Source organism: Pinus tabuliformis, chromosome J (assembly GCF_031772625.1).
Source record: "Pinus tabuliformis cultivar Carrire ecotype Pingquan chromosome J, CPIR1, whole genome shotgun sequence".
Classification (NCBI taxonomy): Eukaryota; Viridiplantae; Streptophyta; class Pinopsida; order Pinales; family Pinaceae; genus Pinus; species Pinus tabuliformis.
In genome coordinates, this window is record NC_142295.1 from 1,282,273,040 (window position 1) to 1,282,296,731 (window position 23,692).

General features: G+C 38.0%; 1 protein-coding gene across 1 annotated transcript; it reads left to right on the plus strand.

Moving 5' to 3' along the window:
• Nucleotides 1–1,931: 1,931 nt before the first annotated feature.
• Nucleotides 1,932–4,553, plus strand: LOC149231930 (uncharacterized). Its single transcript, XM_089379317.1, has one exon. It carries the CDS (start codon nt 2,135–2,137, stop codon nt 4,184–4,186), a length of 2,052 nt encoding a protein of 683 aa, XP_089235443.1. The 5' UTR covers nt 1,932–2,134; the 3' UTR covers nt 4,187–4,553.
• The last annotated feature ends 19,139 nt before the right edge of the window (nt 4,554–23,692 follow it).

The window sequence follows — 23,692 nt, forward strand, 5'->3', positions numbered from 1 at the left end:
GAATGAAGAGAGAGAAGGGAGGGAAAGAGAGAGAGATGAAGTTGGAGGGGGACAGAGGGAGTGAGAAAGAGAGGGAGGGAGAGAGAGGGAGAGAGAGAGGGAGTGAAGAACAAAGGCATAGGGAGATAGAGGTAGAGAGATATGGAATGACGAGAGAGATGGAGAGAGAGGGAGAGATGGTAGGAGGGAAGACAACGAGAAGGAGAGGAGAGAGAGAGACATAGAGATGGAGGGGGAAGAGGGGGAGAGAGAGAAAGAGAGAGGGAGGGAGACAGTGACAAAGTTGGAGGGTAGAGAGAGAGATAGGGGAAGAGATAGAGGGATGTGGGAGAGAAAGGGAGAGAGAGGAAGGAAGAGAGGACTTGAGAGAGAGAAGGAGAGAGGGAGGGAGAGAGAGATGAAGTTGGAGGGGGGGAGAGAGAGGGGAAAGGGAGTGGCAATGGAGATGAGAGAGAAATGGAGAGAGAGGTAGGAAAAGAGAGAACTTGAGGGAGAGATGGAGTTGTAGGGGAAATAGAGGGAGGGAAGAAGAAATACAAAAGAGAGAAAGGTGGGGAGAGAGAGAGGGTGATAAGGGAGAGATGGAGACAGAGTGAGGGAGAGAGTAGAGTGGGAGGGAAGAGAGAGAGAGAGAGAGGAGAGGGAGAGGGAGAGGGAGAGATGGATCCAACCTAGATATGGTATGCGTGTATATAAAAACCAACCTAGATCCATCTTAAGTCAAAGAGATCAAATCTCTTTTCACGTTAAAAGAGGTTTGCTGAGAAGGATCAAATCTCTTTTCACTTAAAAAAAGGCTTGTATCTCAAGAGATTTGATCCCTCTAAATGCTTAATAAATCCAAAATTAAAATAAATTTACACTCATATTTAATACAAATTAAATTAAACTAATAAAACCTTAATACTAAATATGATTGAGTTAATAAGACACCTACTCTCTTTTCACTTTAAAAAAGGCTTGTATCTCAAGAGATTTGATCCCTCTCAATGCTTAATAAATCCAAGATTAAAATAAATCTACACTCATATTTAACACAAATTAATTTAAACTAATAAAACCTTAATACTAAATATGATTGACTCTCTTTTCACTTTAAAAAAGGCTTGTATCTCAAGAGATTTGATCTTCTCAATGCTTAATAAATCCAAGATTAAAATAAATCTACACTCATATTTAACACAAATTAAGTTAAACTAATAAAACCTTAATACTAAATATGATTGAGTTAATAAGACACCTACGTATTATACCCTACCAAAAAATCTTTGGGGATGCTATAAACCAAGGGAGTTGTCTTTAGTGCGACTTTTTAAAAGCTTTTATGATGGGCAACAATTTATTGAAATCACAAGTTTGATGGGTAATCCCTGCACAATCAAAGTATCCTAGGGGTTCTTCAAGGTGCTGAATCCAAATATGCAATTAAAAAACCAGTTTAAAGAACACAAATCAAGATTTCATCTAAAATAATCCAAATATGCAGTTAAAAAATGAGTTTAAATAACACAAATCAAGATTTCACCTAAAATTTATCCCTCGGATTCCAAGTTTGATGGGTAATCCTTGCACAATCAAAGTATCGTGGGGTTTTTCAGATGCTGAATCCAAATATGTAGTTAAAAAACCAGTTTAAATAACAGAAATCAAGATTTCACCTAAATTTTAGGGCCGGATCCAGGGTGCTGAATCCAAATATGTAATTAAAAAACCAGTTTAAATAACACAAATCAAAATTTCACCTAAAATTTTTCCACGAAATTCCAACACCGAAAATTTCAAAAAATTACACTAAAAACAACTCCTAAACCAAGAACCCTTGGAACCGCACTTAAAAATGATTTTCACCAACTCTCAAAGTACTACAAATTTTAACATGTTTCATTTGAAGATCCAAATATAAACCCGTGGTTGCGCAGCCAAACCACCCCATACTTTTGACACGATGAGTGAGGCTAAGACTATTGATGTCTCGTACAAAATAGTCAATGGCGAGTTGGAAGTTCTCGTGTTGTGTCATTACCCTGCATCAAGATCTATCAGTACCTTGCTTCAGTCCAAGACTAATCCCTTCCTCATCAACAATGCGGTTTGCTCCACTTAGCTTTGCTGTGTGAGAAGAACGCCCTCAGCAATGGTGATTGCAGCTTCAGCTGCCATACGACTCAGGGCTTGGGCATCCCCAGGTCTGGTATTGATATTTCTTAGCCTGTTAACCTCGACGCCACTGGTAATAGCTTCGTCGCTTTCTCCATATGGGCTTGACGCGGCCATGGCGGAAGGAGCCAGGATGGATCCCCACGCCACCAACGATTCCTTCCTTTTTCTTCCGTCCTCCCTCAAAAAAGCTCTCGCGCGTTCCGCTCACTTCAATACCCTGGAGCGCCTCGCTTATCTCAAAACCCTAGAAATCTTGCTGCCCGTTCATGTCAAGCTCGTCGGTTTCACCGGCGACGATCGATTCCAGCTGCAGAACCAGATCGCCAAATACATTTCGGCCCTGCATTTTGACGACCAGATCCATGTAATTGGCTTCGAACCCCACGGCCTTTCGGTTAGAACAAAGCTCTCCCTGGACGTCACACCTGCCGACGACCGCCTCGCCGATCGGCTCTTCCAGTCGATCCACTCGCAGATGGAGACTTCGTCGATGGTGATGCGCACGTTTCTGCACTCGGTGCCCTACACGGCCGTCGATGAAATAATCCAGCAGGACCTGGAGAGCCCGCTGACCACCTACACGATATATTTATTGAACCTCAGAAAGCAGGATAAACCCTATGCTTATGCGTACAGCCCAGGGGATTCGTCCCTGGCGTTCTCGAAGTGCATGGGGACGCTTTGGACGGGAAAGGAACGGTACCTGTGGGTAGACCTAACGGCCGGTCCGGTGGACTACGGTCCGGCGCTTTCCGGCGAGGGTTTGCTACCCCGAGGCGAATTCCACCCCCTGGCGGCACTCCACGGCAGCCCAAAATCTCAGAAAGCCTTCATGGCGGACATCGCCTCTCTCGTTTGGAGCGCGACAGGGGCTCTCTTCAGGCCGGCGCTGCGGATTCCAGCTTACTTCGAGACGGAACTCCTTGTCCAGATCGTGCACATTCACGGTACCGAAGAGATCGACACACGGGGGATCGACTGGGGTTCCATTGAAGACACTTTCATGAAGGATGCCAAAGGGCTTTTGTTGACTCATCAGTCTTTGAGATTCAAGAGGTACAGTATTCAATACACTAAATGCCCAATTTGCGTCTCCGCCGTTGGTCGATCTATGAGGTCCTATACGTCTAGGTTTTTGTTTGAGAATTATACTTTGATTGTTAACGAGTATCTGGATTCCAAAATCCTTCACCATTTGCTGTCAGTATCATCGGTGGATTTGGAAACAATTGCCGGGATTACTCATGATCAGACTGCCAGAACCCTGCCTGTTTATGTTTTTGATTTGGAATATGACCGTCCGCTCATGCTAGACCGCTTCCACCAGTCAATTGCCTTCAGAGACATGGTGATTGCGGTTAGAACCAAGAGTGTTCAGTCCGTGAGCGATTACAATTGTAATGGCCGGCATGTCATCACTCAGTCACGGAACCTTGAGAGGCCGATCGTGGGGGCGCTCTTGCAGAGCTTGTGGGGTGTGTCGCCCACACACTTGACATGGAGTTCCAGGCATAACAGCACTTTGGTTGATTATACATGGAGCGTTGGGCAGACCCCTTTTGGTCCGTTCTCTGAGAGTATGTCATTGTCGTTTGTGCAAAGAGATGCAGCGCCGAGGAATGTTCTGTTAACTAGCTTGAATGCGACGGTTTCAAGCGCCATGGATGTGCTTGTGTCTGTTCTCGAGCACGGAGGGGAGAAGAAGCTTCTTGGGCAGAAAAGGCATGTTGAGTTTACACAGAGGTGGAATCTATTACGATACAAGCTGGACAAAGCTGTGTCTGCAATTTCCCACTTTGAATTTAATGAGGCTCTGTATTACATAAAGTCCTCGGATTACGATCTGTTTGCTATTCATACCCTTTTTTACCAGGCTGCATCAGAATTAGAGGCATCACTTGTTTGTTTCAAGGATCCACCCTTTCCGTGGGGTTCCGCCCTTACCTTTCTCATGATTTTTGTTGGCTTTTTCTACGCCTTCATGAGAAGAGATAAACTTTTCCGCAGTAAAAGAAAGCAATTCTGAAGCTCCAAAAAAGACACGTTTTAGTCTATTTGTTTTATCATGGAAGCTCTGTTTATCCTTCATCCGGATTTTAATCTGTGTATGCTGTCTGCATGGCAATGGAATATATGTTTTTTCTTGCCAAATTTGTCGATAAATTATGAGGATTTAAAATTGATTTTACCTACACTATAGTAGTGCCATCCTAAATCCTCGATGTGAAAACACAATGGATGTTCTCGCTGAGAAATTGGCATGCTGTCCAGTCAGAGTCTTTGTACAAGGACCAGAGTACGAGGAATAAGAGAAATGTAACAAAGAAACATGAAAATGGACATGATGCATGGTTTGTTTCTCAAATAAAATTTTAAACACCAAATTTATTTTAGATTAGATCTCTACCTTGTATACAGGTGAAATTTTTTTCTCTTTTTTCTTATTTCTTGCTAATCATTTTGTCCAAGTATGTTCTGCTTATGTTGATTTTACAGTTGCTCATATCCTATATACAGTTTTTTTATTCTAATAATATATAAATAAAATAGATAATCAGATTGAAAATTTTGGCAGAGGTATTGCTGTTACAGTTTAATATAGCGATATGCATTTGTATAAGTAATTTATAATTATTGAAAATATTGAGGTACGGATCAAGATGTATTTGTTGTCAGGGTTTTGGGGTCTTCGTTGTCATCGCATAAGTGTATTTACACTAACTAAACTCTTTTGCAATGAAGCCTTCCAGTAGCTCCAGTTGGATTTGCATCATTGCTTTGTTGATATTGTAATTGATTTGGAACTGTAGTTGGTTTCTAGCACGTAAGAGTTGCTGTTAGATTTTCTTTTTGTTTTTTGAAAGTGCATCCTTTGATGTCAAGAAAAGTGTTACACCTGGCCCAAAAGGCATTATAATTGGCCTGAAGCGGTTGAGCACTATAAGTGGCGCACTTGCATTGGGAAAATGGCCCGAGGGGTGAATTGATGATTACAAGCATTTCCGTTGGGCTGAGCTGCAGAGACAATGCGTTACTAAGAGTTCTTCTAGTATTTGCACCTGTGTTCAACTGCTTTTTAGTTTTCTAGGGGAATTGGGCCTTGGTGGGTGGTCTGGGATGCCATTCTCTTACTGCCGAACCACAGCCCTACTGACTCCTGTTAGAAATTTGATTCTACCCATCTATTGCCTATTTTCTTTTGTCTTTTTCCTTGTAACCCACTGAATATTCTCTTAGTTGCAAAGGATTATTTACTCTAGAAGTGATTCTTTCACATGCCTCAGCTTTCCTTTTTTAGCGTTTTTATCTGTTCATGTATGTACTTAGATTGTTGTTATTTTTGGGAAATATAAATCATTGCCAAAAAGTGAATATCGAAGACCTAAGAATTAATACTGATGAATTTTTAGAAACTCTAGAAACTTTAGACTTAAATTGGCTACAGATATAGGTTAAGTCGGAACAAATTTGTGTATATAGTCTCTTTTTCTATATTAAAGAAACATCATCCTAAGCTCACTGTGCTTTGATCAAACCTATAAAACTTCTTTTATTATTTCTCTTCACCATTGACACAGTGAGACCAAAGTATTGTGCCCTTCATACTAGGCCATCTTTACGTTTAGTAATTCAGTTTCTTTTGGGGAGTTGTAATCTGTGGTCAAAGGTATGAGACAAAAGACAAGTAAGTAAGAAATGGAATCAGTTTTTGGAAACATCCTTTCAAGTTTGATTTGCCTTTGGGAGGCAGTATTGAATAAATGAGCTGATTTATCGATGCAAATTAAGTGTCTCCTATGTACTAATTCATCTGAAAGAGGAGTTAGTTAGTCTTCTGAAAACTACTTTGAAACCTTCAGAAAAGGGGAGATAGTGTTAGAATTTCAAGCCCTAGGTGACTAATGTGCTCATGATCTCAATCAAACAAATAAATTGCTGAATTTAGTAAATGTTAAATTTAAATTGCTGCTGTATGGAATTCGTACAATTCTATGAACACATATGGTACTGTGCGAACGACTGTATGGACGTCTGTATGAACGTCTGTATGAGACTGTTGCCAAAAATGATTTTCCTTGCCACATGTTCTGTCTCCCTCTCAATTGCTCAACTTGTTCAACTGCTCTAGTGTGTGAGAAAGTCTTTACCTTGCCTTGTCAATATACGTTTAACAGAGAATCTATTTTAAGATTTTTCCTAGTCTATAGTCATGCATGAGATGCAATTTTGTACTCAAATGCTAAGTAACATGATATGCCCTACCTTCCCCTGGTGTCAGTTATTTCACATGTTGGACCCAACACATGGGTGACGTGTTTTACACGAGTTCGACTTCTGTCCGACTTCTCTCCTGTTTGTAGGACATGAGTTTGATTGGTGTTGGACACGAGCCTTAATGGTGACCTAAAATTTGGACGTGTCTAGTGAAAAAACATTTTACAATTGATTTATTACCTCATTTTGATCCAATTCGGTCGCAGTTTGGAGCTCTCAAAGGTTTTGGAGTGTAGCTAATGGTGATTAAGCAATGTTAGAAGGGATTCCAAGTGTTGGGAAGTAAAAGTGACATTCTTCCTTATCTTTCATTTTCAACCTTTTACTTAAATTTTTTGCATTTCTATTGATTTACTCGGGATGTTTAAGAGTGGCTCTGACTTCATAGGATTTCATATGGAGAAGGTAGAATTTTAGATCCCACTCAAAATCCAATAGACTTAATAGTTTTCAGGATTGAGGGGATTGCAACATTTTCATTGGAGTTTGTCATATGTGAGGGTATGGAATTCACATTTTGATTAAGAGGACCAAACCCTCTTTGTACCTCGATATTAGTGGAACTGATGGTTGAACTCTTTTGTTATGACCCCAGTAAAAATCTACTCATAACTAAAACAAAATCTTGATTTGACATGTTAAGCATTTTCTATTTTATTTTAATGCTTAGAGAGTTATATTTTTGATGAGGATCCCAATATAGACAATGATTTTGATGATATGTAGTACTAGTTATTTGTTGTAGCATAATTCTATCTAGACTCTACACGCCAGTTAGGACCTCTTTGTTGATGTCTTTTTTGGTTCAGAGATAGATTGCACTAAATATATATTTTGGTTATATACATTATTTGTATAATTCAATTTGTATCACCATTAAGTAAATGTTTTATATAGTTCATATTTTATATGTAATTCACTAATTTGTTATATTTTTAATATATAATATGTGACTCACTAATTTGTTATATTTTTAATATATAATATGTAACATATCTTCTGTGTCATATTTTGAGGGGTCACCGTGTCACATGTTGGATACTCGTATTTTCGTGTCTTCCATGTACCCTGTCCTTGTGTCATTTGACTTAGCTCAAATGCTAAATATAAGACTCCTTTATTAAAGTGAATTACGAAATCTAATTATTTTTCAAAAAAATAAAATTACTCTTAGACTTTTTTGGGAAAATATCTCAAACTATTTTTTTTCTTGTTCACGTTGAACATGCGTGGAAGTTCCTGTTCACTCTATAATTCGTAATACTCTCTTTTAACAAGGAAGGAATTATGGACCGATCCAAGTCTAACTTTGAATGCCTCAAATATTAAATACTAGCTGATTTATGGGAGTATGTTGGCATTACTTATCTCTTTTGAACCCTTGATATTTAATCTTCATATGCTTGGACTTGTCATGAAACATTTGATTTTCAGACTTTGATATAACTCTGATTATCACAGTAAATGAATATAAGCTCTAACTCCTGATCATATAATATTGCAAGTATCTTATGAAGCCAGATGGCCTCACAACTGGCAGTGCTAGCTACCATGTATTTTTCCAATGTTGAGCTAAGTGCCACTGAAGTCTGCTTCCTGCTGAACCATGGCACCGTCATTGATCCCAAGTTAAAGCAACACTTTGAGGTCACTTTTCTGTTTGCTGTACTGCTTGCCCAATATGTGTTTGAATTCTGCAACTTCACTTCACCATTTTTGAGATGTCTTACACCATGTTCCCTATATCTCCCCTATGCCCCTCAAATACATGAGCACATGTTTTGCTTCTACCCAATGCTCTTGACTTGGTTCCACCATGCACTGATTCAAAGTGTTCATTGCAAAACATATATTTGGCTCGGTGTTGACTAAATGCGTCGAACAACATATCAACTGGCTTTACATCATGGAATCTGTTAACTTTGAAATTGAAGCTATCACTCCTTTAGATTAGCGATCGTGGTGTGGCCATAGGTTTGCATTCCTCCATTTAAAACCCCTTCAAGATTTGAAATGCATACTTACTTACCTTGCCCAATGAAGATCTCCCTTTCTTTGTCAAACTTGCAACCCCACGAAGTAATGCCTCACACACATGAATCTTGAAATGCATACTTACTTACTTACCTTGCCCAATGAAGATCTCCCTCCCTTTGTCAAACTTGCAACCCCACGAAGTAATGCCTCACACACATGTCCTTCATCTTGAACTCGACTGCCATGTCTCCATTGCAACCTGTAATGAGTTTCTCTGCACTTATAAAAAAGCAAGTCATTTACCTACAACACCAAAATAGACTAATCAGTTTAAACAAATATATAATGTAAGTTAGAATTTGCTTTATTTTTGGTGAAGCCCATACTCTGCAGAATACCCTGCTTGTTTGAGTCCATACAACGATTTCTTAGCCTTGCACAGATGGGACTCCTTCCCATGTACCTCAAAGCCCTGAGGTTGCTCTATTTGCACTTCTTTGTCAATGATCCAATTGAGAAAAGATGTCTTCACAGCCATTTAATGTATCCTCTTTCCCGTAAGTGAGGCGTAGCACATAACAACTCATAGAAGTGTACTTGGTGACCGGAAGACCTGAATATGTAACCAGATGAGATTGGATCCTGTAACCTAGTGGAGTTAGCACAAGAGCATCTATCAATCAAGTTAACCTTTGGGGCTGGGAAAAAGGCCAAAAGAAAGCTGGGGAATATTTTAGTCAGTAGGAGAGCCCCTCGGGAAAAGCCTGTAAACATTCTGCAACATTTCCATATTAGAAAATACTCATAAAATATTTGTTAGGCATTTCCAGGGTGTTTCACACATCTGGTTAGGGAAAAATGTTAAGCCTCTGTTTTTATTTTGTCACATTTTATAAAGGCTATTGTTGAGGTTCTTTATTCTCTTTTTCCAGCTTGGAAGCTTTGTTGAGGGAAGAATTTCAAAGTAAGGTTATCAGGTATGAATTGGCAAAAAAAAAAGGTCAAAGTAGCAGAGTAAAGAGTTCGACTGTCTGGGAAAAACTTAACAAATACCAAAAAAATAAAGAAATAAGGTTATCAGGTATGAATTGGCAAAAAAAAAAGGTCAAAGTAGCAGAGTAAAGAGTTCGACTGTCTGGGAAAAACTTAACAAATACCAAAAAAATAAAGAAATACATACCTGGTTAGGGAAAAGTGTTATTCTTCTGTTTCTGTTATGTTACATTTTATGAAGGCTTTTGTTGAGGTTCCATGATTTCCTTTTTCGGCTTGGAAGCTTTTTGAGGATAGGGTTTCAAAGCAACGTTATCATTATGAATTGCCGAAAACATGGCGAAAGCAGTAGAGTCAAGAGTTCGACTCAGATTGGGAAAAATTCAACAATTACAATTGGCGAAAAAATGGTGAAAGCTGCAGAGTCAAGAGTTCGACTCAGATTGGGAAACAAACTAAAAAAAGAAAAGAAAAAGAACCACAGATTTTCCGCTGAAAAATAAAACATCATCCATATTAAATAGTCGATGTCCATACAGGATGGAATTTCAGTATATTCTAAAGCTCATTTATACATCTTGCATAAAATATCATCCATATTAAATAATCCATGTCCATACAGGATGGAATTTCAATATATTCCAAAGCTTATTTATACATCTTGCATATGATAGGAATTAAAATTTAGAAAATCTGGGAATTGGTTGTTAGAAGCATATGTTTTAATAAATTTTAAACTAAAAACTCTCCCCTACGCCTCGGATTGCTTGAGGCTCAACACCCTCCTAAGTCCTCAAGGTAAGAAATAGAAACCTTCTCCTTGACCATAGCCTTGGATTGCTTGAGGCTTAACGCCCTCCAAGTTCTCAAGGTTAAAAAAGAGGAGCCTTCTCCTTCTCCTTGACCATCCAATCGGTGAAAGATCATCAATGTTTAGGTTAATTCATGTTTTTCATCATTAAGAAATTTAAATCATTGTTTCAAAACTTGGAATTCGTCGAGGGTAAATTTAGATTCAGAGAGATTTGATTTCAATGACTCAGTTTATTAAAAAAATTATAATATATTTAAATTTTAATGAACAAATTATATTTTAAAATTTTTAAGTTTTGATTTTAATTTCTTTCTTTTCGTGCCTCTTAAAGAAAGCATCATGAATAAATGAGCAAGAACATTAAAATGATAAACATACATGACAAACAATGTTCCACCATTGTCTATATTGGATCCTCTTCATTAATATCACTTTTTGCTTCTTTTCTAGCCTTTGCTTTGATCTTTTAGGGACATCAATGAACATCATCCAATTTTGATGACACTACCTAATCAAAGTCTTGTAATATGATACAAAACCTTAACATGTCTAATTAATGATTTTGCTTTGATTAATGGGTACATTTTTTCCAAGGCCATGTCGAAGGAGTTAAACACTTAATATCACCAACATTGAGGGTGGATAAATGAGATGGTGCTCTCGATTAAATGCAATTCCAAACCCTCATATGTGATCGAATCCAATGAAAATGTTGAAACTCTATCAATCTTGGAAATTGTTGAATTCGCTGAATTTTGAATGGGATAGGAAATTCTACTTTGTATATATGAAGTCTAATGAGGTTGGAGCCATTCTCATACATCTTGAAACAATTAATGGTCATGTTAAAATTTCAAGTAAAATTATTAAAAAGAAAGATAAACAAAATGTTAAGGAAATGTAAAGAGTAAAAAAGAAATATGAAGGAAATGCAAATTTTCATTTTTAAGAATACCATTACTATTAATTGCTAGTGTTTTTGGTCAAGCTCTTTTAAGAAAAAAATAATTTTGCATGTTGGTGGGTTTTAGCACCTACTCAACTGAGTAGGGCTAGTTTAGTATCAAACTGGCCCTCTAAACCGAGTAGATGGCTAAGTTGGTTTAGTGAGCAATCAAATTTTGTTAAGTTGATAAAGTCTAAATCAATTTGGATCGATTTTAAAACTATGATTTGAACTCATATTATTTAGTACCATTGTAAATTAAATTTCAATTTTAGAAACTTAGATAAATTGAGTTTTTTTTCACTGTTTCATCTTCTATCAATTTGTTGTGAATTTAAAAGATTATAATGAACAAACAGTAAATGCAAGGTTATTTAAGTGTTTTTAGTGCAAATCTATTATGCCTTTTGAAATAAATTCTTTCTCAAACATACTTCAATTGTGCTTGCAATTGGAAGCAGTGTGGGTTTGGCTTAAGATTCATATGACAATTCTTTGAGTTCTTGTGTATCGATGCCAAAGTTTTGTCACCATAAACCTAACAAGTGGCAAGGGATCAAGACTAACACAATGAATAGATGAAAAAAATTAATATAAAAGGAAAAACAAATCTAATGAATTGATCAAAGAATAAGAAAACAAACTTGATTAGGGAGTGAAAGCCAATTACCTATAGACCAGTGGCAAGGCATTCCATGAACCAGGTGGATATCAGTGGCCACCCACGTAGTTCACAACACATTTTCCTATTTTGCGGCACAATTTGTTATTTTGGTAGTTTTCTATGTTTGGCAGTTTTCAAGTCCTAAACTTCTGGAATTGTTTTGATGCCCTAAATGGTGTTTTTTGGGGAAACAGACTGACAACTATTATTTGGTAGTAAAAAGTTATACTCCTCGGATAAACCTTTCCAATGGGCTATTGTGCACACCAAACGAATATCATAAGCTTAAAATTACGACCTCGAGAAGTTGACATTCCAACTTACCCCATCAAGGCCCATAAGCCTTAGGCACTTCATCTCCTAGAGTTAGGTTTTTGGATGTGTAGGGTTTCCTTATTGCTTCTTCATGATAAAAAGGCCTTGGAGCCTCATTGTGCCAAGAGAAGCTCTCTAGCCCAGTCTGGAAGAGATGTGTTGTAATGTCTTGTCCTATAACAAAAATAATAAAATAATAGAAATAAGAATAAAAATAACTTTACATTGAATTAAAAATTACTTCCAACTAATAATTTGACTTGGTCAAGTTACTGATGGTTTTTGAGCTCAATGTTTATGAGAACCCATGGTATTTTTTTTCAACTGTGGTTCACGGTCACTGAGTTGCTGCCACATCCATGGGTAATAATCCAGGTAGGTCCACTCGAAGGGATCTACCCGCCATCTTATCTGGCCGGGCCTAACCCTAAGGGCGTCGATGAGATTTTACCCATGACTTCCTAATTGGCAAGCTACTTAGCAACGAGTACTCGACCAACTGAGCTATTCCTTGGGGCTTAAGAACCCATGGTATTGATGTGGACTATAACTAATTTAAAGAGGGGAATTGAACTAACAATTAATAATTATAATTATAATATATATATTTTAATTATAATTAATAATTAAACCAACCTAGATCCATCTCAACTCTAGATTTACCAAGCGCTAAGAGGGATCAAATTTCTTGAGGTGCAAATATCTTTTGTAGTGAAAAGAAATTTGATCCCTCTCGACGCTTGGTAGATCCGAAGTTAAGATGGATCTTGGTTGGTTGTAATACAGTCTAGGGAGGCACATAGCCATCACCTCTTCTCATAGATAAGTTACCACAATTCGAGCTAGTTTGCTTTTATTATACTTGTATACAATTTTCAACATTTTTTAATTGAAGTCAAGTTTCACTGTATCTTTGTGCTTTTGGTTAGTAATCTACATTTCATTTCATTCCCTTCATAATATCAAATCAGTGGTATCAGAGCGATCTACCCTTTCTTTGTTTTTTTGTGCATATCGCCAACAAGGTCAGGGTATAAGGAGTTGAGACTTGCACTGCTTGAGCCCTTGCAAGACCGTCCTCGCCGACCCTAATGACCTCTCATGGTGGAAGAAAAGAAATACAAGAGAGTAGGAGATCCTATTAAATTGTTGCTCGAAGAAGCCCTCAAGCGACAAATGAATAAGATAATGGATAATTTTTCCCATATCCTTCGACGGATGCCAATAGGTGAAGCATCTTCATTAAGTGGCCACTTTGGAGGTATCACCCCCTTTAAGGTACAAATTAATTTTGATATTTCCTATATTTGAAGGTTAGATAGACACAAATGCTTTAGACAAATGGTTAAATATGCTAGAAGGGTATTTTTTGGTCCAAATTTTTTTCGACAGAGAAGATTATATTTGCACTCCTTAAGGCTATTCCCTATGTCAAGGATTGGTGGCAAAATTACTATGAGAAAAGGGCCATAAAAGAATCCCTACTATTTGCAATCACACCCACTTAAGAATCTTTTAGAGATGATGTTAAGAAAAAATATTACTCGGTTGGAAGCTATGCAACCCAGTACATGAGATGGACCACACTACAACAATAAAGGGACTAAGCAGTGCTAGAGTTCACAAATATCTTTCATAACTTGCGCACCAAGCTGCGTATCAAAGGCTCTGAGCGACATCTGGTGCTCAAGTACCGCGGGTGTCTACACAAGTACATAAAAAAAATGGAATTCTTGGACATCTCCTTGCTTGGCACATCATATCGATATGCTATCAAAATGGAATAGAAATCTAAATAGAAGAAGTGGGATTTTGTATTTGTGAACCCTTCACAATAGAAGCAGGACAAGGGCTTCCCCAAACCATAAACGAAGGACATAGCCAGGTTGGACCACCCCAAGACAATCCATCGAAGATACAAACAAAGAATAACATTGGGAAGACGAAGAAGGACACGAGAAAGTGGTGTGAGTTCCACAAGAACCCCTCTCATAACACCAATGAATGCCACACAAAGCAGTCACTGGTCACCAAGCTAAAAGCTTCAAAACCAGATGTTGGTTTTGAATCTGAGCCAAATTTGGACAAGGGAAAACAAATCATTGATGTCGAACCCAATGCCACCATTGCCACCATCAAGGTCCAACAAAGATGGAGGAAGGTGAATGCCTCTTCCTTTCACAAATGTGGGCGACTAGTGCTCCACAATGTTTCATTTTCGATAGCGGGAGTCTAAAGAACCTCATATCAATAGAGGTCATTAAGCAACTGGGCTTGTCAACAATGCCACACCTGCAACCATACACCATTGGGTGGCCCCACCAAGGGTGAGATCTTTGCATCAGTAAAAAATGTCGACTTCCCTATAGAATGAAGCCTTTCACAGATGAGGTATTGTGTGATTTTGCTCCCCTTGAAGTTTGAGATGTTTTGTTAGGCCAACCATATTTGTCGAAGTGACATGCTATGTATGAGTCTAGACCTCGTAGTGTTATTATTACTTTGGGTAGACATCTATACAAAATACCAGAGGTTGCTTCCCCTACTGCCATTTTTTTCATCTCTGCTAAGTAATGCAGTATGATCATCTCCAATTGGGAAATTTTCTTCCTTCTGATTCGCACTCAAAGCAATGGGATGATTGTGGCCACATCCATGGCCTACACACAGGGCTCCTTTAAGTAGCAACAAAAAGTGAATAACATCATGGAAGAGTATAGAGACATCTTCTCCTCACCCATGGGGGTACATCAACACTGTCAAGTCAAGCATTCCATCAACTTGACCCCCAATACACCACTACCCAATGGGACAAGCTACTGTCGCTCTCTCTTGGAGAATGAAGAAATAAGGCAGCAAATTCAAGAGCTACTCCAAAAAGTGCACATTAGATTGAGTTTCTCACCTTTTGGATGTCCAATTTTACTTTTGCAAAAGAAATATGGGATCTGGCGACTTTGCAATGGTTATCAAGCCCTGAAAAAAATCACAATCAAGAATCAATACCTGATTGCCTGAATTAAAAACCTGCTTGACTAGCTTAAGGGTTCAAGTATTTCAGTAAGAGTTATTTGAAGTTCAGCTATCACCAAGTCCTAATAGAACCAACTGATCTTTGAAAAATTTCTTTCAAGTCCAAGGAGGGTGTTTTTGAATGGTTGGTCATGCCTTTTGGTTTGACAAATGTTTAACAACTTTCATGAGGATGATGGATGATATCTTGTGGCCTTTCACGAACTTGTTCGTGGTTGTATATCCAGATGATATTATCATCTTTAGCAAGTCTATTTGGGAAGAACACTTGTAGCATATTCAACAGGTCCTCCATACTTTGTCGCAGCACAAGCTATGTGCTAACTTGGAATAATGTTCTTTCGGCATGGACAAGGTCCAATACCTAGGCTGCATTATTGATCATGAACAAGGAGTGCCTATGGATCTAGCTAAGATCCAAGTCATTTGGGATTGGATGGCATTGACTACTCTAACTGAGCTTTGCAACTTTTTGGGCCTTGGCAACTTCTACCAAAGGTTCGTGCTAGGGTTCTCGTATATTTCTTGGCCCTTAAGTCAAGTAACTAGGGATGGAGCAAAAACAATTTTTTTTGGTCTGAATCACAACAGAAGGCATTCAATGCGCTGAAATACCACCTTTACTCTTCACCAATCGTCACCTTTCCAGACTTGCAACAATCATTTGAGATTAAAAAGCATGCCTCCAATTATGCCATCGCTGCAGTACTCATTCAACAGGGACATTTGGTGGCTTATCATAGTGAAACACTCTTTGATACTGTTCGAAGATACCCCCCTATGATAAGGAGATGTATTCCATCGTGCAAGCATGCCAACAATGGAAACATTATATTATGGGGAAGGAGATGATCATCCACACTGATCACATACCTCTTCAATTTATGCAGACACAAGGGAAGTTACAGAATCAACACCATAAGAAATGGTAAACATACATGTTGTTTCTCCTAGAGACTGTTCCTAGTTGTGAGGCAACTAGTGCTCGGAACATCTAAAGATTGATGAAAAATTTAAAATAGGTGGTCGGAGGGATAGGCCATGAGGGCATGCAACAAAGCTTTAAACCATATTGGCCAAGATAGACGAGGATTGTATAGTTTAGGTTTTCGAGAGGTGACTAGAAGAAAAAAGGAAAAAAAGGCCTAATAATTGGGGCACTTAAGAATCTTAGCTTTGTACCCGCAGAGGAATTGGTGCAAAGAGCGAATTTAATGGGTGAGTGCCCGATATGCTGGAGTGGCCTATTAAGCGATTCAAACCAAAAATATGAGTATTGTTAATTACATGTAAATTCATAAATTTGATTTAAATCAACCAACATCTTCATTACACTCATACCATTTGAAGCAAAACACTAACAAATGAAAGAAACATAAGAAGACAACAATTATGCAATTACCCCAAAATTGGAATCAACAATGATTTGCATTCTTTGATTTTAGAGAGATTTATTTGTTACAAGACCGACATAACTCAAAATCTCCGAACCCCCTCACAAATGCCCCTTCTGGACTTTTATTTTTGCCCCCTGTTGAAGGAAATGTAACTAGGTTCGGTCTTCATAAATGTACTTTTGATATTTGTATTTATTCAAGAAAAAGAAATGTTATGTTTTATAATATATGTCAATGAGATTCTTGCTCAATTAAGTAGGTCTAGCACATGTTAAAGTGCTCTAGGTAAATCAAAAGGTCAAAAGAATTATGTTAAAGACCTTAAGGGTATGTTACATTGTATAAGTGTCAAGAAAGTCACCTACAAGAAAAATCAAGTCCCCTCCTATGCAAAGGCACCATCAAAGGGTCTTCTCCAAGCATGTGACACCACCAAAGAATCCATCCGAAGCAAGCATAACAAGTTAGCTTGCAGACTGTCCTCAAGTTAGCCTAAAAGGAGGGACGGTCCTCTATATATAGAGGCTGTCCATTCCATTATAATGCACTTAGATATCTCTGAAATCAGCGAAGGGAAGTAGCCGCAAAAGAGAAGGGAAAGCCTAGTCTAAAGGGTCTCCAAGACAAGCGAAGGAAGGAGGAAGAAGGCCGAAGTGAAGAGGACTATTTCTAGGGCTAGAAACAGTCACACATGCGAAGAAGAGGAGGGTAAGTCTGTGGGTATGACAACACAATCAAACAGTTCATGAATTAGTGTTGGTTGGGTTTGAAACTAGGCCTACAAGGCCTCCCAAGTCAAACAAAGAAGCCTATCTCTCTAGCGAAGGAAAAGGACACTAGTTCTCTAAGGTACCTCTCACATGTTCGAGAATTAGGGCTGCAATGCTATCACACTAAGCCTACCACCATACATCAAGAAGGAACTCAGATGATAAAGAGAAAAAATGAGTATCCTTAGGTGAAGGACATCACTAAGAAAAAGTATCTCTTCTAGAATATCTACTTACAGTGGAAGGAAGAATGAAGTGCTGGAAGAAGGATGAAGTACTGAAAGGAGGTAGACAAATTGCCAGGGAAACATAATACAAAGAAAAGGGTTTGGCATTGATCATGAAAGAAGCTTCAATAAGAGAAAAATTATCGAAGGGCTTTCCTCTCAAGAGAAGAGAGGTTTTGGCCCTGGCAGAGAGCCAACATATTGTGTTCTTGTTTTATGTTTTGATCGCAGTTTGATGAAGCACACACACATGCATTAATAAGAGAAGAATTAGATTAAGCTAACAAAAGACAAATTATAAAAAGACTTCACAAATTGTTATCTAGTCTCGAAGAATAACTCTACACTTAATTGGCCTAGATTCTTCAACATGGTATTGGAGCTAAGGTGACACATCAAGGAAAGGGAAACTCAGGAACACTCATCAAGGAGAAGCATCTACAAGGTTGAAGCATCAAGCCAAATTTACTCAAGGAAAAGAATGCCTACCATCTATCATTCATCAAGGAAGACTACAAAGCAAGAATAAGAGCATTACACAAAGGCACCTACAAAGAAGAGCAGATCAAAGAGGGACCTACATCATCTACAAGTTACCAAGAAAATATCTTCATCAATCAAGTCTACTTAGAGAAGGCAACTTGAAGAACATCAAAATCCAAGGAAGGCAAGCCATCAAGTCTTTAAGGAGGAAGCAAATCCATTACATCTAAAAAATATATCAAGTAAGTATATGTCCCCTTCTGAATATACATCAATGTCTTTTTGCAAGGAAAGCAACAAATTGGTAGGTACCAATAACTTTCTTGCATGGAAGAAGACTGATTTACTTCTCAAGGAGAAAGAACTCCTAGAACACACCAAAGGGAATGTTACTATTCCTGCTAAGGAACAAACTCAAGCCTTAGCCAAGTATAATAAGGATGAGACAAGAACTCAAAGGATTCTAATAGAATCCATCAAAGACTCTCTCATTCCTTATGTCTTCAATTTTGAAACATCAAAAGAAATTTATGATAAGCTAGTAGAGCTATTCTCGGTATCCACAACCGGAGAAGTGATATCTCTAAGAAATGAATTGTACAAAATGAAGATATCAAATGAAGGAATAACTCCCTACTTCATGAAGATCTATGAGATGAGAGATCAACTTCAAGAGCTTCGAGAAGTCATGTTTGACAGAGAAATGACAACTGTAGTACTCAATGCTCTACCTGAGGATTGGGGCAACTTCACATCAAGCATATATGCCAAGGAGGCAACCAAACTCAGTGAAATATGGTCTCTATGTAAGACAGAGGAAACCAGACTTAAGGCAAAGGAATATGTGGGATCAAAGGAGCAAGAATTTGCTACCATGACCAAGAGAAAGGGAAAATTTGGCAAATTTGGTCCACGAAGAACAAACAACAAAGACATGTCCAAAATCCAATTCTATGGATGTCAAGAATATGGACAATACAAAAGGAATTGTCCTAAGCTTAAGAAGGACAACAACAACAAAAGAAAGAGGGAAGAAGCTCACATGACTCAAGAGGTGAAAGAAGAAGAAAATAAGCAAAATAATGAAGATCCTCCGAATCTCTACTATGACTAAGTCAAACTCTTTACTTCAAGTCTTCTTTCAAGGTTTTGAGTAGAATAGGAACATGTAGAAATTGCATGGTTAGAAACATCTTCTAGAATCTAGAAGCATGTAGTACATAGAGTTATAGATACTCATGTAGAAGTAGTATTTATAAATAAGAACAAAATGCATGGTTAGCAATATCTTCTAGAATATAGGAGCATGATGGACATAGATCAAGATATACATGTAGAACGAGCATACCTAGAATAGGACCTCGTCCACTATGAAAGAAAATTGATCATGAATAAGAATATTAGAAGATCTCCATCATCAAAAGGAAAGAAACATTTGCAGGGTAAGGATCTTCAAGATCCTATTATGGAATCTTCAAAAGAGGATTCATGAATAGGAAACATATGTATCATTGGGAACTCCCATTCATGGGACTCAAGAAAAGGATGATGTGCAGGCAAGCTAAGATAAAGCAAGATGGGCCACATCAAGGACAACCAAATGAAGCCAATGATCAAAGGAGAATCAAGATGAGGTATGTATTCATCAAAGTTTAGTCATGTTATCATATATATTTGAGTCATGGGAATAGTTTTATAACATGATCAAGTATGAAAGAATCTCTTTCACCAAGGACATGCTCAAAGGCATGTGCTACAATGCAATGAAGGTAAACAAAAGAATATGCTCACATAAGGAGTATAAGATTGCTGATTAAGAAGCAAGAAGAAATGATGATTATTCTAGGAAGCAAGCAATGAAGAAGTGCTCTCACAAGAAGCATAATATGGTTGACCTATCTATCCAAAGAGAAGCAAATGAAGAAAGAGATCAAGAATGTGAAGAACACCATGATCACCGAGAATCACTATCTGACAAAAATACTTTGAAGATATCTCCCAAAAGAAGGCAGGACAAATTTGACAAAGGAGGGAAGGACCCTTGAAAACTATGAAGGCCTTAGAGATATGAAAGATGCTGATAACTGATTCTACTCTACAAAGATGTTGTGATGAAGAAACCATCTAGAAAAAGAAAAAAAGTAATGTTAAAGCAATATCAGGATGAAGTCATGATGGGCTACCAGGTCGAAGCATGCAAACAAGCAAGTACAACAAAGCATCCATGAGAAGAGTATTTCGAAGCATGGACATATGACAAAGGAGTATCCAGATGAAAAGAAAACCTGATGTATGGAAAGAAATACACTTTCCACGAAGGAAGTAATGACATGATAAACCAGGAAGGAAAGTGATCAATGGATGGTGCCCTACCTAGAAGAAGTTCAAACAAAGACTTCATGACATCAAATAAAGGAAGGAGATCAAGCAGCTGAAGGAACCATGAAGAAGAAGTTGCTGATGAATGAAAAAATCCCTAGTTAAGAGGGAGCTCGGACAAGTCCCTGATCAAAAGGGAGTTTTGGATCACCCCTGATTACAAAGGAGTGACATTTGTGTTTTTCCATCTCATGGGTCATCCAGTAGACCAGGACTAATAACCGTAAGTCTAGATGAAGGTCATGAATGGAAATGTAGACACAAGATAGACACAAAATTCTTGTCCTCACTTGGGAAGAAATAATGGGAGGATTAGGTAATCATCTAGCATCCGGTACTCTTTGAGGATGTGTAGGGAATCCAAGACAAGAGTAGGCAAGAGGATTGATATTATTTGAGGGTTGGGAACCCAAGATAAGAATAGTCCTATAAGGTCACACTCAGAGAACACTCGGGTGGGTACGTACCTTGAGAGACAATGATGAAGGTGTCTATAAATCGTTGGTATCGCCATCATTGTAGCTCATGGTCTAATGAAGAGATGGAGTTGTTACTCAAGGCCTTGCACTATGACAACGCTTATTGATATGATGCTATAACAGATGGATTACAAATCTGGTTTATCTTATGTGAATTCTTCAAGATTGAAACCTAGCCAAACACCTTGTAATGTTGTATGAATACCTCCCTAGTTAAGAGGGAGTGTTGAAGGAAATGTAACTAGGTTTGGTCTTCATAAATGTACTTTTGATATTTGTATTTATTCAAGAAAAAGAAATATTATTTTTTATAATATATGTCAATGAGCTTCTTTCTCATTGAAGTAGGTCAGGCACATGTTAAAGTGATATAGGTAAATCAAAAGGTCAAAAGAATTATGTTAAAGACCTTAAGGGTATGTTACATTGTATAAGTGTCCAGGAAGTCACCTCCAAGCAAAGTGAAGTCCCCTCCTATGCAAAGGCACCATCAAAGAGTCTTCTCCAAGCATGTGACACCACCAAAGAAGCCATCGAAGCAAGCATAACAAGTTGGCCTTCTAGTCAGCCTAAAAGGATGGACAATCCTGTATATATAGAGGCTTTCCACTCCATTATAACGCATTGAAATATCTTTGAAATCAGTGAAGGGAAGCAGCTGAAAAAGAGAAGGGAAAGCCTAGTCTAAAGGGTCTCCAAGACAAGCGAAGGAAGGAGGAATAAGGCCGAAGTTAAGATCATTGTTTCGAGGGATACAAATAGTCACACGTGCGAAGAAGAGGAGGTTAAGTATGCGGGTATGACAACAGGATCAAACATTTCATGAATTAGTGTTGGTTGGGTTTGAAACTATGCCTACAATGCCTCCCAGTTCAAGAGAATAAGCCTATCTCTCTAGCGAAGGAAAAGGACCCTAATTTTGTAGGGTACCTCTCACATGTGCGAGAATTAGGGCTACATTGATGTCACACTAAGCATACCACCATACATCAAGAAGGAACTTAGATGATCAAGAGAAGGAATGAGTATCCTTAGGTTAAGGATATCACTAAGTAAAAGTATCTCTTCTAGAAGATCTACTTACAATGGAAGGAAGAACGAAGTGCTGGAAGAAGGACGAAGTACTAAAAGGAGGTAGACAAAGTGTAGGGGAAACATAGTGCAAAGAAAAGTAAGGACTTGACTTGTGCTTGGAGGATCTTCTAGTCAAGAGTCTAGGGTTTGGCATTGATCACGAAAGAATCTTCAATAACAAAAACTTATTGAAGGGTTTTCCTCTTAAGAGAAGAGAGGTTTTGGCCCTGTTAGAGAGCCAACATCTTATGTAATTGTTTTATGTTTTGATAGTAATTTGATGAAGCACACACATACACATTAATAAGAGAAGAAGAATATTAAGCTAACAAAAGACACATTGTAAAAATACTTCACAAATTGTTATCTAGCCTCGAAGAATCACTCTACACCTAATTGCCCTAGATTCTTCAACATGGTATTGGAGCTAAGGTGACACATCAAGGAAAGGGCAACTCAGGAACACTCATCAAGGAGAAGCATCTACAAGGTTGAAGCAACAAGCCAAATTTACTCAAGGAAAAGAATGCCTACCATCTATCATTCATCAAGGAAGACTACAAAGCAAGAATAAGAGCATTACACAAAGGCACCTACAAATAAGAGCAAATCAAAGAGGGACCTACATCATCTACAAGTTACCAAGCAAATATTTTCATCAATCAAGTCTACTTGGAGAAGGAAACTTGAAGAACATCAAGATCCAAGGAAGGCAAGCCATCAAGTCTTTAAGGAGGAAGCAAATCCATTACATCTAAAAAATATATCAAGTAATTATATGTGCCCTTCTGAATATACATCAATGTATTTTTGCAAGGAAAGCAACAAACTGGTAGGTACAAATAACTTTCTTGCATGGAAGAAGACTGATTTACTTCTCAAGGAGAAAGAAATCCTAGAACACATCAAAGGGAATGTTACTATTCCTGCTAAGGAACATACTCAAGCCTTAGCCAAGTATAATAAGGATGAGACAAGAGTTCAAAGGATTCTAACAGAATCCATCAAAGACTCTCTCATTCCTTATGTCTCCAAATTTGAAACACCAAAAGAAATTTATTATAAGCTAGTAGAGATATTCTCGGTATCCACAACCGGAGAAGTGATATCTCTAAGAAATGAATTGTACAAAATGAAGATATCAAATGAAGGAATAGCTCCCTACTTCATGAAGATCTATGAGATGAGAGATCAACTTCAAGAGCTTGGGGAAGTTGTGTCTGACAGAGAAATGACAATTTTAGTAATCAATGCTCTACCTGAGGATTGGGGCAACTTCACATCAAGCATATATGCCATGAAGGCAACCAAACTCAGTGAATTATGGTATCTATGCAAGACAGAGGAAACTAGACTTAAGGCAAAGGAACATGTGGGATCAAAGGAGCAAGAATTTGCTACCATGACCAAGAGAAAGGGAAAATTTGGAAAATTTGGTCCATGAAAAACAAACAACAAAGACATGTCCAAAATCAATGCTATGGATGTCAATAATATGGACAATATAAAAGGAATTGTCCTAAGCTTAAGAAGGAAAACAACAACAAAAGAAAGAGGGAAGAAGCTCACATGAATCAAGAGGTGAAAGAAGAATAAAATAAGAAAAATAAGGAAGATCCTCCGAATCTCTTCTATGACTAAGTCAAACTCTACCAAGATGTCATGATGAAGAAACCATCCAGCAAAAGAAAAATAACAATGTTGAA

Coding starts and splice junctions, on each gene's coding strand:
- LOC149231930 (XM_089379317.1), top strand. CDS start 2,135: ATGGTGATTGCAGCTTCAGCTGCCATACGACTCAGGGCTTGGGCATCC.